This window comes from Eschrichtius robustus, chromosome 10 (assembly GCF_028021215.1).
Source record: "Eschrichtius robustus isolate mEscRob2 chromosome 10, mEscRob2.pri, whole genome shotgun sequence".
Taxonomy (NCBI): domain Eukaryota; kingdom Metazoa; phylum Chordata; class Mammalia; order Artiodactyla; family Eschrichtiidae; genus Eschrichtius; species Eschrichtius robustus.
The window spans coordinates 37072978-37089058 of NC_090833.1; the positions used below are offsets into that span (position 1 = coordinate 37072978).

The following is a 16081-nucleotide window of genomic DNA, read 5'->3' on the forward strand; positions in this document are numbered from 1 at the left end:
CCACCTTTGTTCATTTAGTTCTCACTGCTGGGAATGCCTTTCACTCTTCTCTTTATTTAGCATCTACCGTATGTCAGGCACTGGGCTAATGGACTAGATGTATGGAAATGAATAAGACACAGTCCCTGTCCTGAGGAGCTTGCTCTCTTGTGAGTGAGGGCAAAAATTATCATAATATTTGGGGGAGAGAGATGAATTCTGCCTCAGAAAGTAATACAGAAGTAGGCAAAATTTGATCAGGGCTTAAAGAAGTAGCAGTTCAATTGGTTTTTAAAAAAATGGGGAAAATGGCATTCTGGGCAAAAGGGAGGCACCAAATATTTTGAGCAGAAGAATGACAGAATCCAAATCTCATTCTAGGTTATGTTGAAGGGTAGTGTGGAGCACAGATTGGAGGGGGAAAGTGGGTGCAAGGAGATGAATAGTGAGAGGACCCCAACAATGGGCTGGGATTCCCAGTCTGCCTATTCACTTAACATTTGGTAAGCTTCCTCCAGTCCTCCAGGCACTGTTCTAGACCCTAGGGATGCAGCATTGAACTGGAGAACAGCCTCTGCTGTTCTACAGCTCACATTCTAATAAGGCCCCTATGGCTTCAACAAACCAGAAGAGAGTAAGGCCATCTCAGGAGATTCTTATCTGGGGCTAACATTCAGTAGGTACATACACCAGTATGGTTGTATAGGTTAATTAAATATATTGAAATATTTATAATCTGGTTTGTAACTAGCCCCTAACTCCAGGGTGCTCCTGCTACCCCACTCCTCCCTAGGGACCGTCCTGACCTTATGAACTCACTAAAGAAGTAATGCTTGACACAGCAGGGGCTCCAGGACACCACTTGAATGCCCCAACCAGTTTCCACTCTGATAGGTCAGTACTTGTGCACGAATGCACCCACTAACATGTTAAACAGTTTTACTATCTCCTCTGTCTAAATCCCTTCTATTATTCAAGACTCAGCTCATAACAACCACTATGGAGAACAGTATGGAGGTTCCTTAGAAAACTAAAAATAGAACTACTATATGATCCAGCAATCCCACTCCTGGGCATATATCTGGAGAAAACCATAATTTGAAAAGATACATGCACCCCAGTGTTCATTGCAGCACTATTTACAATAGCCAAGACATGGAAGCAACCTAAATGTCCTTCGACAGAGGAATGGATAAAGAAGATGTGGTCCATATATACAGTGGAATATTACTCAGCCATTAAAAAGGAATGAAATAATGCCATTTGCAGCAACATGGATAGACCTAGAGATTATCATAGTAAGTGAAGTAAGTCAGATGGAGAAAGACAAATATCATATGATATCACTTATATGTGGAATTAAAAAAAAAATGATACTAACGAACTTATTTACAAAACAGAAACAGACTCACAGACTAGAAAACAAATTTCTGGTTACAAAGGGGAAGGTGAAAGTGAGGGGTAAATTAGGAGTTTGGGATTAACCTATACACACTACTATATATAAAATAGATAACCAACAAGGACCTACTATATAGCACAGGGAACTCTACTCAATATTCTGTAATACCCTATATGGGAAAAGAATCTGAAAAAGAATGGATATATGTATATGTATAACTGAGTCACTTTGCTGTACCCCTGAAACCAACACAACATTGTAACTCAACTATACTCCAATATAAAATAAAAATTAAATAATTAAAAAAAAAAGACTCAGCTCCAAGGCCATCTCTTCTAGGAGGTCTTGCTTGACCAACTCTACACCACAGGAAGAGATTTCTGGTGCCTCTGAACCACCACAGTTCTTTGCCCTCACTAAAAACCTTGTCTAGCATCCAATTCATATTAAGGTGATTTATGACATTACATCTGCTTTAATAGCCTTGAGGTCCATAAGGGCAGGGTCCAGTATTTGATTGATTGAGTCTGTCTTTTGTTCAGTAGTCTTTTATTATTGATCATTTTTCTCTCTGCAGATCACCGAGACAGGGCTTGAGAAAAACCAAACTAAAAGCCTTCCCTGCCCTCAGGGAGCCCATTGTCAATGGCCTGTGTGTGTCAAACCACAATTGTTCCAGGAGCAGGACATCACATTTCTACAGCACCCCAAACTGTCTGCCTTGTCAGAGTGACTGTCATACTGTATGCCAAAACTTGTATGGCTGAACAAGCAGTCTTCTTAGGAGGTAGTCAGCCTAACGATCTAGGTTGCCATTTCTGGAGCTAAATTAAGAGTCATCCATGGCAATCTGGATCCAGTGTGCACTCCTGATGGTCAGCTCACTGTCTTGGTCAGCTGTGTTGTCAGAACCTTGGTTGGACCCAGACACATGGAAAGTACATGGTACTATCTAAATTGGATGGGCCTGGACAAGACAGAATGTGGTAACGACTAATCTAGTTGAGGTGGAGGAGGTCATGGGAAGCATGGAGGACAGAAACACCATGCTAACTGAAGTCTGGAGTCTGTATGTCTAGAACTTTCTCCAACACCAATCTTAGTTTTATTTCATATTCCCTCTTTCCAAACGTTTTGAATGTTTCCACCTTTTTCCTTTTTAGATCTCCATCAGGGTCTCCTTGTACAATTCTCCTTGGCACTTCTATGTGTCCACATGTCTCCCCTCCATCTCCGCTGCTTTTTCTCAGTATTTCAGAGTCCAGATTGCATCTAGGTACAGCTCTCTCTGTGTTACAGCTCCCTAATTTCCCAAGTGCCATTCTCCATTGTGCTGTCTCTTTCTTGAGCTCTCTGTCTCTGTGTGTGACTGTGTCTCTGGTCTGGGTGGGGAATGTGGACTCTGACCCAAGATCGTGCTTTTGCAACTGGGAGTCTGCCAAACCCTAAAACAGGTTTGAGCTCCCAGAGTTTTGTTTCCTGAGTCTCCCCAGGTTGGGACAGAGTGTACTCAGGACTGATTGACTAGGACACCCCCCTCCCCCCACCCCAGGCTAACACACGACCTCTCTGTGGTTGTTTAAGGCCAAGTTTTTGGTCATTAGGGTCTGTGTCTTAAGACATCGAGGGCCATGTCTCTGCTTATCCCAGGGCTGCAGAGGAGGGAGCTATTTGCTGGTGAAGTAGGAGGAAAAAGAGCCTCCTATTCCCCAGACATGGATTGGAAGCAAAGACAAATCACAGCCCTTCTGGGGCCCTGGGGACTTACCTGTAGTTCTGGCCCAGCTCACCATCAGTATTATTTTCCTAGGACTGCTGTAACAAATTAACACAAACTGGGTGGCATAAAACAACAGAGATTTATTCTTTCACAGTTCTGGAGGCTAGAAGTCTGAAATTAAGGTGTTGGCAGGGCCCTGTTCCTTCTGAAGGCTCTAAGGCCTCTTCTAGCTTCTGGTGGCTCTAGGCATTCCTTGGCTTGTGGCTGCATAACTTCAGTCTCTGCTTCTGACTCCACATGGCCTTCTTCTCTTGTCCTTATGTCTTCTACTGGATGTCTCTTATAGGAACACTTATCATTGGATTTAGGGCCCACCAGGATAATCCAGGATGATCTTAAGATTCTTAATTTAACTACATCTGCAAAGACCCTTTTTCCAAATAAGGTCACATTCACAGGTCCTAGGGGTTAGGACATGGACACATCTTTACGGGGGCCACCATTTAGCCCACTACACCATCAGCCACTTTGGAACTGAAGTGGGTGCACGGGATGAGAAGGAATGAGCTTGTGTTGGGGACCCTCATGGCTTCTGCCCATATCCCTCTTCATGTCCTTTGTAGGCAGTTTCATCTACTCCCATGGCTTCTATACTTGATGACAGCCAAGTATCCCCAGGTTGGACTCTCCCCCATGTCAGATCTATAACCACCTGCCAAATGGATATCCCCACTTGGATGTCCCACAAGTATCTCAAATTCAACAGGCCTCTAGCGGAATTTATTTGTCCCCATACCTCTTCTTCCATACTCCACCAAGTGGTCTGAGCCAGAAACCTGGTGCCATCTTTCATCTTTTCCTTCACGTCTGACATTAAGTCATCAAGCACTATGGATTCTACCTTCTAAATTTTTCATCCTCATTTTTCATCCTAGTTCACACTTCCATCACCTCTTACCTGGGTAACTGCACCTGCCTCCTAATGGGTCTTGATGAGTCCAGCTAGCCAGGGTGATCTCTCTAAAATGCACATATAATCTCACTCCCTATTTAAGACCCTTGAATGTTTCCCATTGCCCTTAGGATAAAGTCCATAGTACTACTTGACATGGCCTTCAGAAGGCTGCAATTGCCCTGTTCTCCTTGATGGGTTTGCAACCTAGGTGGGTCCAGTCAGAGTGAAGCTCTCTGTCGCAAGTATCTGATAACTGACGGAACTCACTTTCACTTTGTCCAGACACGGATAAGGAAACACACAGCCTCTGGAACTGTGGGCAGCCACCTTGTAACCCCAATGGAAGCCAGCCTTAAGATGAAGATAAAACCATGGAAGGCAGAGCGGAATGGTAGAAAGCAGTCCTTGGTGATTTGACTGAGCTGCTGGATTAAGCTAACCCAAGTCCCCCCCCCCCACCCCCACCCCGTATCTGGACTTTTCAGTTGCATGAGCCAATAAATTATCTTATTGTTTAGCCACTTTGATTTACGATTACTTGTGACACAGTCTTACTGATATAAATTCCCTCTATGGTTTGGCCTGTGTCTACCTCTCCAGTCTCCTTTCTCATCACACTTTCCTTTGCAATCTGTGCTCTAGTCTTACTAAACTTCTAGCAGTTCCTTGAATGCACTGCATGCGTGTGCATGTGTGTTTTATCTCCAAGCCTTTGTCCATGCTATTTGTCTCTCTGTCCACCGCACCCACATTGCCGGCCCTGCCTAGCCAGGTTTTGTTTTGTTTATCCTCCTGGCATCCTTCAGTTCACATGTCCCTTCCTCTGAGAAGCCTCCCTGACTCCTAGGCTAGGGTCAGTCCCTTCACTCCTGCATGCATAGAAGCCTGTATTTCCTTTGTAACGTGTATCTCACTTTATGGTGACTCCTTACCATGTGTGTCATGCTGGATTAAAAGCATTCATAAGGGCAGGGGTCACATTTCTCTTGTCCCCCATTTCATCTCCATGCCTAGCATAAGACCTGGTGAGTTAGAGGCATTTAACTTTTGTAGAATGACTGGTAATTATTGTTCAAAGCATCCCTAGGGCTTCTCCAGCAGCCAGTGAGTTGAAAGCAGAGGTTGAGGGTAATTAAAGGACAGAGAAAAAAAAAATTTTTTTTGGCCGAGCTACGGGGATTGAGGGATCTTAGTTCCCTGACCAGGGACTGAACCTGGACCCCCAGCAGTGAAAGCGCCGAGTCCTAACCACTGGACTGCCAGGGACTTCCACCCCCCCCCAAATTTTTTTTAATTTATTTTTTAAAATTTATTTATTTATTTATGGCTGCGTTGGGTCTTTGCTGCTGTGCGCGGGCTTTCTCTAATCGCATTGAGCGGGGGCTACTCTTCGCTGCGATACGAGGGCTTCTTATTGCGGTGGCTTCTCTTGTTGCGGAGCACGGGCTCTAGGCGCGCGGGCTTCAGTAGTTGTGGCTCGCGGGCTCTAGAGCACAGGCTCAGTAGTTGTGGCACATGGGCTTAGTTGCTCCGCGGCATGTGGGATCTTCCCAGACCAGGGCTTGAACCCGTGTCCCCGGCATTGGCAGGCGGATTCTTAACCGTCTTCCCTGGGCCCTCTTTCCTTTGGCTTTAGGGGAGAGGGGCGGGCAGAGCATGGTGTGCCTGACTTGCTCTGTGGGACACTTGGTCCCCAGGGAATCAGTTGTCTCCGAGGGTCCTCACTGTGTCTTACTCAGCTCTGCCCTCTTCTTCCTCAAAAGCTGAGTGATTTCCCAACCTGAGCTCACAGCAGGCTCTATTCCCCTCTCCTCTTCCATCCACCTAAAGCACATTCGCACACTGGCAGGATGCCCAAACACACCCATCACTGACTGCGCCCTGGGAGTGTGCTCTGTTCCCATTATCTGGGCTCATGGTGATACCAATTATCATGAGATTATCTGCCCCCTTCCACCCTTGAGCTCTTACTTTGGACTGTCCCACATTCACCTGAGACAGTGTAACCAGTCCTTCACCTATGTGGTATCACCAGTTCTCCTGTGACCCGTCCAAGGTACAGTCTGACCCAAACTCTCTCTTGCCTCCATCGAACCCTTCAAGTTTTTCCCTGATCTAAGTCCAGCATTTCTCCATCCTCAGAATACTTAGAATGTCAGAGAGCTAGAGGCGACCTCAGAATCCTGACACTACCCTGGCTCTTGGCTTCGGGCCCAGATTCTTAGGAGTCCTCAGTGGTAGGAATAGGGTCTAAAGTTTCTAACATTTTGCTTTTTAATAGCACTTTTTTTTCTAATTACAAAGTAATGCATGCATGCTCAAGCAGAAAAGTTGGGAAAAGCAGAAAAGTATAAGGGAATTTAAAAAATCACCCTATTTATCCCATTTACCCCCTCAGTGGTCCAGTGCCTGGAACAGATTAGGTGCTTAATAAATATTTGTTGAATGAATTATCTTTGATCCCATCACCCAGAGATAAAAGCCACAATCACCTTTTGATTGTTTATCCTTCCAGTCATAGATATGTTATACTACCTAAATAAGATCATATTGTACACAGTTTTATGGCCTGCTTTTTTTCTCTCGGCAATATACTATGTGTTTTCCCATATTGATAGCTTTTTTACATCATTAATGCTTTCATATTATTCTTCTAATGGCTGTACCATAATTTTCCCAGCCAATTCTCTACCATTGGGCATTTAAGTGATTTCCAGTTTTCTGTTGTTACAACATCTTGCCACCCATCCTAGTACATATATTGTTGTCCACATATCTATTTTTTAGGATGCATTCCTAGAAGTGGAATTGCTGGGTTAGAAGAGTAGGCACATTTTAAGATATCTCATGCATACTGACAAAATGGCACTGCTAATTTACCCTCCAGGGCTATTGCCAGTTTTCAAAAAGACCTAACTAAGTAAAGAAAATCTGGTACATTTTATCTCTGACTAGGTAACACAGACTCATCAACTCTAAGCTTTTGGCCAGAATTACAGCAATTCCGACCCACCATGTTAGTTATTGACACTTGCTGACCGGAAGCTAACTGGCTATCAGGTTTTGGATCAGTATGGAAAGAGAAAGCGAGTTAGTGACTTAAAACCTATCAACTTTTCCGGGGGCCAAAATATTCAAAACCTGGTGACCCGTGAGGATTCCTAGTCATGAAAGCACTGGGGACAACTGGACCCCGGTGTTTGGCATGGGCCCAGGACAGAATCTGAATTCTACAGGTGGGACACTGCGACCCTGCCAGTGTCTAAACCCCCAACTCTCCTGACTCAAAGTCCACGCTGCTGCCCCAACTTAGTGCTACTCAAAGGAGGGCCACCCGCTTGCCCCAACCTGCCCTGCCCCGGAAGGCGCCGCACACCGGCAGCGCCGCCCTGGCGGTGACCTGATGCGGTTCAGCTGGCAGCTGCGCATGCTCCGTCCTGAGCGCAGCCTCCAGGCGCCAGAGGGCGCGCTCCTCTCCAAGGCCCCGCCCCCACGGCCCCGCCCCCGGAGCCGTTGGAATTTGAATCTCCGGCGGGTTGCGGCTGGAAGTGTCGACTCCCCAGTCCGGCATGGAGAGCCCGGGCCCCAGCGCACGGTGCCCGGTGCAAGAGCAGCGTGCCCGTTGGGAGCGGAAACGCGCCTGCACTGCCCGGGAGCTGCTGGAGACCGAGCGGCGCTACCAGGAACAGCTGGGGCTGGTGGCCACGGTGCGGGGCCCGCACACCCTCCCGTAGGGGCGGGAACCCCAGGGTGTGGGAGGGCCCCTACGAGGTCGGTGACCCTGACTGGGGTATCGTGGGTCCTGACCTGGACGCCTGCACGTAGGGAGCTCAGGCCGACTTACAGAGTTTCTAGCGGCGCCTTGGCACTGGCTTCATGTTTCTGCGGACTGCATACCGGTATTCTCTCCTTCCGCAGTACTTCGTGGGGATTCTGAGAGCCAAGGGCACCCTGCGACCACCAGAGCGCCAGGCCCTGTTTGGGCCCTGGGAGCTCATTTACGGCGCCAGCCAGTGAGTAGAAGGGGCGTGGGAAAGGAGAAGGAGGGAGAGCTCTGGCCTGTGGCAGTGCACGGAGCTCAGAGTCGGAGCGACCCCGGTTCACATTCGGAGTCTGCCAGTTACCTCACTTGTGGTCTTGGCCCAGTGCCTTACTCTGCCCCAGTTCTCCACCCGTAAAATGGGGTAATAGCGCTACCTCCGGGGCAGGGGTAGGAGAATTAAAAGAGGTGGTGCTTGAGTAGTTCTTGGGCTGCTCTTTTATTGTCCTGACCTGCGCAGAGAGCTGCTTCCCTACCTCGAAGGAGGGCGCTGGGGACAGGGGCTGGAGGGCTTCTGCCCCCACCTGGAGCTCTACACCCAATTTGCTGCCAACGCTGAGAGGTCCCGGACCACCCTGCAGGTAACCTGAAGATGACCTCAAGTCCTCCTTCCCCTCTTCCTCCATACATTGCCTCTTCACCTGGAGACCCAAACTTCATTCACACTGCTCCTGCATTTATAGAGCTCTGTGGGTGCCCAGCTCTGTACTAAGTTCCCTGTAGGGAGACGGGGTTCTCTCTGGAGCACACAGCTTCCTGAGGGCTGGGGATGTGTACACCGAAGAGTACAGTAGTAGGAGAGGCTTCTCTCCCTGCTGCCAACCCTTTCCCCGTCACTCTAGGAGCAATTAAAGAAGAACAAACGTTTCCGGAGGTTTGTGCGACTTCAGGAAGGTCGCCCTGAGTTTGGGGGCCTTCAGCTCCAGGACCTTCTCCCTCTGCCTCTGCAGAGGCTCCAGCAGTGAGTGAACTCACCCTGACTCAGCCAACTTCTCTTAGAATTCTGAGTCTGTATGATTGCTGCTCTCAGCTTTGTGGGATTCCATGGGATCTGTCCCACTGTGTCTCTCCTGTGACAAATTGCTCCCAAAAACTTTTTGCAAGAGTAAATGTGAACCCACTGGAGTACCCGGGCTGTGCAGCCTCAGGCCCTTAGCTGGGATTGTGGAACACAATACACTGAAGTGAGGGGCCTGTAATAAGGATAGCAACAGGGTTTCTGGAGATGAAAGGCTCGCCTAGCTTAGAATTTGTCCCTGTGGATGAGTTAAGAACTTAGTCAGTTGTCTGTAGCATCCTCCTTAAGTTGATTAACTTTCACCTTGGGATCTGGCCTCCTGAACCTGGGTCAGTCTGCCCCTCTGACTCTTCAATGTGGAATGGAAGAGGGCCATGTGGTGTGAACCCAGGTTCTGAGTCTCAGATGAAAGAGGGGGATAAAATAGCCACAAGCAGGTCTTTCCTGGCTTTGCAACTGAAGTTTGTATAGGGGGTGATCTGTGTGTCAGGCAGAGGAAACTGCCCAGCTCTACTTCCCCTCATAACTTCCAACTGTCTAATTCCAGGTATGAGAATCTTGCCATTGCTTTGGCTGAAAACACAGGTCCCAACAGCCCTGACCATGAACAGCTCACAAGTATGTTTTTGCTCCTCCACAGCAGTCCTTGGAGACTGCTTCTCTTGTATCATTTCTGGTTCTGACCTCCAACAATGTCTGATATGCCCCTGTCTTCCAATGACTTGTATACAATGTTCCTATTGCCCTGCGTACTCTTCAAGAAGTTAGACTCTGACCCTGGTCCTCTCTGGAATAGCTTGTCTTTCACCACCACCATTCACCCAAAGTCAAAGTTGTGCTGGGAGTGGGGCATGGAATATAATTGCAGGGGCTGCCCGGCGGATAAGTGAGACTGCCCAGAGAGTCCACACCATCAGTCAGAAACAGAAGAATGACCAGCACCTCCAGCGTGTCCAGGCTCTGCTCAGTGGACGGCAGGCAAAGGGGCTTGTCTCAGGTAGTCTGTGTGCTTCCCCTCAATCCTCAAACTGCCCTTTTCCCACCCCCCCATCCTCTCTTTTGCCAGCACATACCCCCCATTTCCTCAGCCTCCCTTTCCTTCTATTCCGTGCATCATGGTCCTGAAGCTGCATCAGAATAACAGCTCTCCCATCCCCCAGGTCGCTGGTTCCTACGCCAGGGTTGGCTGCTGGTGGTGCCTCCCCGAGGGGAGCCTCGGCCCCGAATGTTCTTCCTCTTCTCTGATGCACTCCTCATGGCCAAGCCTCGACCTCCATTGCATCTGCTGCAGAGTGGCACCTTTGCTTGCCAGGCCCTCTACCCTATGGCCGAGTGTCAACTCCACAGGGTCTTTGGCCACTCAGGAGGCCCCTGTGGTGGACTGCTCAGCGTAAGTAACAGGCGAGAGCCCTAGGTGAGGTAGGAGAGGCCCAAAATATACCTCAAGTGCCTGTACACCATTCATCTCCTAGGCCTGGGCCTCCCTCACAGGAACTGAGCCACCTACATTGAGAGCATAGTAGGGCTTGGGGTTCATAGCTGGTTCTCACTTCAGCCCTAAATTACCTCAATGGAAACAGCAGGGCCTTTAGCTTAAGGCTGGACCTTTCTGAGCCATGTGCTAAGAGGTGGTCTCTCCCTAGCTGTCCTTTCCCCACGAGAAGCTACTGCTTATGTCCACAGACCAGGAGGAGCTGTCGCACTGGCACCACAGTCTGACTTTGGCCAGCAGGTAAGTTACTGTCCCTCAGGAAGAGTGCTGTGGTGAGGCCCACGAGCTGGAGGCAGCAGTCTGGAGCCTCTCTCACGTCTGGAGCTCACCCCCACCTCACCCCACTCCCCCATCCAACACCCTGGGTGGTTTTGTCAGAATAGCGTGCTCATGCCAGTGCCTGAACTGTCTTCTCTCCACAGCAGCCAGAAGAACTAGAGGAATCTTACAAATTCGAGTCCAGGATACCTCAGGGAGAGGTCAGAGTCGGAAGTACAAAGGAATCTTCTTCAGTACTAACAAAACACAGACTCTTCATGGTTTGAGAAGGGTCATTCTGTGTTTGCGTGAGACCGAGACACGCCATGTCATTTGACCAGCTCTTAAGAATCAGGACACTAAACCTGACCCAACTGAACCTCAGCTGAACCAGCTATTTTTATGTTGTATGTAGTTTCTATATTTTATTTTCCCACAGGATTTTAGTAAAGTTTTTTCTTTTTTGGAGAAGCCTTTTTATCTCAGCTATGCAATATGAGAAAAGGGATTTTTGTGCCCTGAAGGCTGGCATGGCGGTGGCCTCAGGAATACAAAGAGAAGGACTGGAGCTCCCTCTGTCTTCTCAGCTCCTGCACTGGAAGACAGCCTCTTTATGTCCTAATAAGGGAAGCTTTTCAAGAAGGCCCAGTTGTTTTCAGGCACCTAGTATGGGTGTGTGTGTGTGTGTGTGTGTGTGTGTGTGTGTGTGTGTGTGTGTGTGTGTGTGTGTGTGTGTGTGTGTGTGTGTGTGTGTGTGTGTGTGTGTGTATGGGTGTGTGGGTGTGTGTGTGTATGGGTGTGTGTGTGTGTGTGTGTGTGTATGGGTGTGTGTGTGTGTGTGTGTGTGTGTCCGTCCAGCTGGAATGGAAAAAGCACACAGGAGCATCCAGTCACAAAAACAGACTCTGTTTTACTAAACTGTCAGCTGTTGTCCCTCCTTCCCGGTGGGGGCGGTGACTGGGGCCCTTTGCTGCAGCCTTCCGGCATCTTCTCCTTAGCCCCTGCTCCATTTCCCTGGGAGTAGCTAGCTTCCTCGTCCCTGTGCTCCAGTTTAGGGGCTCCTCCCAGGCCTGACTGTCACCAGCCTCTTCCTCGTCCTCCTCTATACATAAGTCCTCAGGAAAGGGTGTGCTGGCCTCTGTGAAGAGGAAGATCAAGCACGTTCCAGTTTCAGAGGCTTTGTCTCTACCTCCACCAGCCTCTCACCTCCCAGCCCTGTACCTGGTTCTGGAACCTCCACACCCTTGTTTGGTTTGCTCTCTTGTAGCAGCTGGTGGATGGCCTGTAGCTTCATATGCAAAAGCTCCTGCTGGGCTCCAGCCAGGGTAGTCACACTGCAGATATGTCCACTCAGAGGCTGCCCGATCTCTGTGCCCACCTCTCCCACCTACCACAAGTTCCCCTGGCCACAGGGTCATTGCTCTCCTTACCGCTCAAAAAGGGGCTCCAGCTGGGCCTTCAGACTGTTCAGGTGTTGTTCTGTCTGGGCCAGCTGTTGTGTCAGCTGGGCCAGCTGTTGCTCTGGGGGTAAGGGAGAAAAGGAGAGCAATGGTTACCTACCTTCTGCTGTCCCTTAATCCCCCCCAAGTACAGACTTCTGCAAAACCCACCTGACTGCAGTGAATCCTTCTTGCCTGCCTCCTCTTGGAGAAAAGTAGCCTCATCTTTCCCCTGCTGTGGAAAAAGGGCAACGAGGTTCTCAATAAGCTCAGTCCTGGGGCTTCCCTGGTGGTGCAGTGGTTAGGAATCCGCCTGCCAGTGCAGGGGACACGGGTTCGAGCCCTGGTCCGGGAAGATCCCACATGCCACGGAGCAACTAAGCCCGTGCGCCACAACTACTGAGCCTGCACTCTGGAGCCCGTGAGCCACAACTACTGAGCCCACGTGCCACAACTACTGAAGGCTGGGCACCTAGAGCCTGTGCTCTGCAACAAGAAGCCACCACAGTGAGAAGCCCGCGCACCACAACAAAGAGCAGCCCCCGCTTGCCGCAACCAGAGAAAGCCCATGTGCAGTAACGAAGACCCAATGCAGCCAAAATAAAATAAATAAATTTATAAAAAAAAAAAGTAAATAAATAACCTCAGTCTCCAAAGCCAGAAAGAGGAGGAGGACAATTTCAGGTAGACAAAGCTAACGGGGTTTTACCTCAGAGAATCACAATCACATCTAGTCCAGCTCCTCACCCAGGACAGGAAGCAACATGTCAGTATGCCCCACATGTGGTTGTTTAGTCAACTGAAACACCTCCAGGAAGGAGCAGCTGTCATCAGTTTGATAACGTTCTGGTTGTTAGTTTATACACAAAGCCAGAAACTGTCCTGCGTGTATCTTCTTTTCATGGTACTGATCAGAGCCTTCCAAAATCAAATCTTTTCAATGTGATAGCCCCTCAGGAATTTGAAGAAATTGGTCATACCCCCTGTCTTCTCTGGTTTAATAGTGCCAGTCTTTTGCAGTCAGTGCTCATTTGACACGGTTTTCTTTGGTTGCTTTACTCTGGTTTGTTTTAAGAGCATGTACTGCTCTTAAAACAGTGCCCTCAAGAGAGTAAAATTCTCCAGGAGTGTTCTGATCAGAAGATAAAGCACAATACCTCGTTCCTAGCATTGATTTGGGAAGTGGGTTATCACATCACACAACTGAACTTTGTCAACTAATAAACTGCTGCCAAATAATGTTTCTTTCAGACTATACTTGGGTCCAAGAATAGAATTTATTATCTCTCCTTGTAAAATTTCATCATTAAATTCAGTCCCTCATTCTAGCCTGTCAAGTCTATTTTGGATCACGATTAGCCATCCCTCCTAGTTTCATATCATTTCCAAATTGGCTCAGCCCTCTATTTTCCAATGCAAGTAAGTGATAGGGCCAGGGCTTAAGGGAGAGCCCTGGGAGGTACTACTTTCTATTTCAACAGTTTCAATCAACCACAATATACTGTCAGTTCACATTGCAGGGCCTCCTTCCCAAGGAGAACTTGAGACTGCTTGTTACCTCGAACTCCAAAAGCACTTTGGCTACAGTAATCAACTGCTCGTGCCAAGGCTGGAATCTCACCAGGAACTGCACTTACTGTAGTATGGACATTTGCTGGGTTCAAATCCCAGCTCCACCAGTTACTAGCTCTGGGTGGTCTTGAGCAAGTGACTAAACCTCTTCACTGGATTGTTGGGAGGATTAAATGTGATGATCATTATTTATTTACAATTTACCAAGGGTCCTTCACAGCCACTACCACGCTGAATGCTCAAAATAACCCCATAATCTTAGAAAGCCAAGGAACTCTTGTCATTTTACAGACTGACGGGAAAATGTGTCTTCTTCTTGGTACCATAGCGCCCCCGTGGGAGATTCAAGCTCGGGGCATCCCCACCCCTGGTCGTCCCGCACCTGTAAGTACTTGTACAGCACAAAAGCCACGGCGGCTGCGGTGTACAGCGCCCCCAAGGGCAGCGCCCCGGCCCAGGCCCGCTCGTGCTGGTTCTTGGGCGGCGGCGGCGGCCGCCGCCGGGTTTCCGTGGCCCCAGGGCCGACCTGGGCGGCGTCCCCTGAGGAGGAGGGCAGAAGCGGTCAGTACAGCTGGGGCCTGGGGGCCTGTGGGCAGTCCCAGCCTCCCTCCAGCTGCCCTCGCTGGTACCTGAGTGTGCCCGGCGGTCGGGGCTGGGGCGGTCTCCGAGCACCTCGGGCAGCACAGACACAAGAAGCAGCCCCAGTGAACCCACGAGCGCCACCACGCTCGCCATTGCAGGCCGACACCGCGAGAACCGGGACGGCGCCGGCGTAGGTCGGACGCACCCGAGCGCTCCCGAGCCCGTTCAGCTCCGGGCTTCCCAGGAAGGTCACGCCCACCTAGTGTGTGGGCGGGGTCAGGCCGTATTTGCATAGCACTGTGGGTCCAGCTTAGTTCATTTAAGAAATTAGTTCATTTCTTACTTCTGTATAGGTATTCTGTTAGCCAGAATGTCTCTAGAAGCGTACAGTCTTAGAAGATTATAACTGGAAGTGGTTTTTATTTGCCACGCCACCAATTTCCTCACCCTAACCGAGAAATAAATTTCCCCGTGGAGCTATAAAAGGTTAGAGCGCGCCTCTTGTGGCGTAAGCTCGTGCTGAAGGCCTGTTTCCTAGGCTACGAACGGGGGACTAGTTCCTTACTTGCGCCTAGGGGAAAGTCCCCGGACCTCGGGCAGAGAGTGCCACGTGCGCATGCACGTAGACCTTTCCTGCTTCTCACGGATAAGCCCGCTAAGAAGCGATCCCGCAGTTGGTGGGGGAGCTGAGCGGCGTGTTGCTGGGGGTGTCATCCGTCTACTTCTATAGTTACGCAGGCAGTGCGCCTCCGCGCGCACCAACCACACGGGGCTCATTCTCAGCGCGGCTGCTTTTGTACCTTTTAGAAAGTAGCAAGCTACACCCCTGAACTACTTGTTCTGCCTGTGGCCTAATACATCACTATATCATTTAGTGCAACGGCTTCCTCTTCCCCGCCCTTTCCATCTGGCAAGTGACTGTAATAGCCACCATTTATTGTGTAGCATGGTAACACGATAAAATTTGATCTCTGCCTGGGCTAGAATCCTGCCTCCCCTATTTGACTAGCCGACCACCCAAAGGCAGCCTGGGCTGCAGAGCAGAGTAGTCCAAACCTCGACTCTAAGCCAATTGACATAATCAATGTAAATAAGTGTTTCAGGCCAGGTGTAATAGGATAAATGGGCCCCAGCTGATTGTTGCCTTTAGGGAATTTGGGCCCAATATCGCCAGCTCTTCTGATTTTTTTCCAATAGATCAACAAATAGGGATTTCAAAATTTGGAAATCTCCAGTTTTTAAATGTTGACGAGGAATCAGTGGCAGACTTCGCATATTTGACACCTGAGAGATTTTTAAAAAGTCTCCTCTTCTATATGACAAAATTATTTTCAGTAATAATCAGGAAATGAAACAAATAATAGGGTCCAGAAAAGAAACTAATAATAATAATAAGGGCCAGAAATTCAAACAGTGAATTATTTCTTTTATTGAACTCTGTAGATACAAACTTGACAATATAAAAAAATAGTTAAAATTAAATATACATTACAGAACAAGAAAGGGTAATGGGTTAATATTTCTTAGTTACATTACTGTATTTTTTGAGAAAGGGGCAAAAAATTTACACCTACATTTAACCTGTCTGAGTAATGGATAACTCTAATTTCTTTTTTAAAGTTAGCTTCTTCAAATTCGTCAAAAGTAATTTTTGCATATTCCTATTTAATAGAGAATATAGCTAGATTTGTCAATCTCCACGTAGTTGATTAAAGAATGTCTTTTACTAATTTTCATTTCAAAAAAGTTTCTTTCACATGAAGCAACAGACATACAAATAGGAAAAGAAAGTCTTAAACATAAGGATGTTTGGCAAAGATTCATAAAAATTCCATTTGTCAGTA

General features: G+C 48.4%; 2 protein-coding genes across 4 annotated transcripts; one reads left to right on the forward strand and one right to left on the reverse strand.

Annotated features, from left to right (window-relative positions):
• Positions 1 to 7560: 7560 nt before the first annotated feature.
• On the forward strand, positions 7561 to 11115 carry ARHGEF39 (Rho guanine nucleotide exchange factor 39). Of its 2 annotated transcripts, none has more exons than XM_068553217.1 (9): positions 7561 to 7763; positions 7975 to 8069; positions 8337 to 8457; positions 8719 to 8837; positions 9442 to 9512; positions 9763 to 9891; positions 10055 to 10284; positions 10538 to 10626; positions 10809 to 11115. In XM_068553217.1, exons 1-9 carry the CDS (start codon positions 7626 to 7628, stop codon positions 10822 to 10824), a joined length of 1008 nt encoding a protein of 335 aa, XP_068409318.1. In that variant the 5' UTR covers positions 7561 to 7625; the 3' UTR covers positions 10825 to 11115. The 2 variants fall into 2 exon arrangements, with proteins under 2 accessions (XP_068409318.1, XP_068409319.1); XM_068553218.1 differs by having other exon boundaries at positions 10812 to 11115.
• CCDC107 (coiled-coil domain containing 107) lies at positions 10726 to 14473 on the reverse strand. Of its 2 annotated transcripts, none has more exons than XM_068553221.1 (6): positions 14285 to 14473; positions 14038 to 14195; positions 12255 to 12315; positions 12075 to 12165; positions 11866 to 11978; positions 10726 to 11782 (listed from the first exon to the last, which is right to left on the reverse strand). In XM_068553221.1, the coding sequence occupies exons 1-6, from the start codon at positions 14388 to 14390 to the stop codon at positions 11535 to 11537; spliced, it is 777 nt and encodes a 258-aa protein (XP_068409322.1). In that variant the 5' UTR covers positions 14391 to 14473; the 3' UTR covers positions 10726 to 11534. The 2 variants fall into 2 exon arrangements, with proteins under 2 accessions (XP_068409322.1, XP_068409320.1); XM_068553219.1 differs by having other exon boundaries at positions 10727 to 11782; positions 12255 to 12318.
• Positions 14474 to 16081: the final 1608 nt, after the last annotated feature.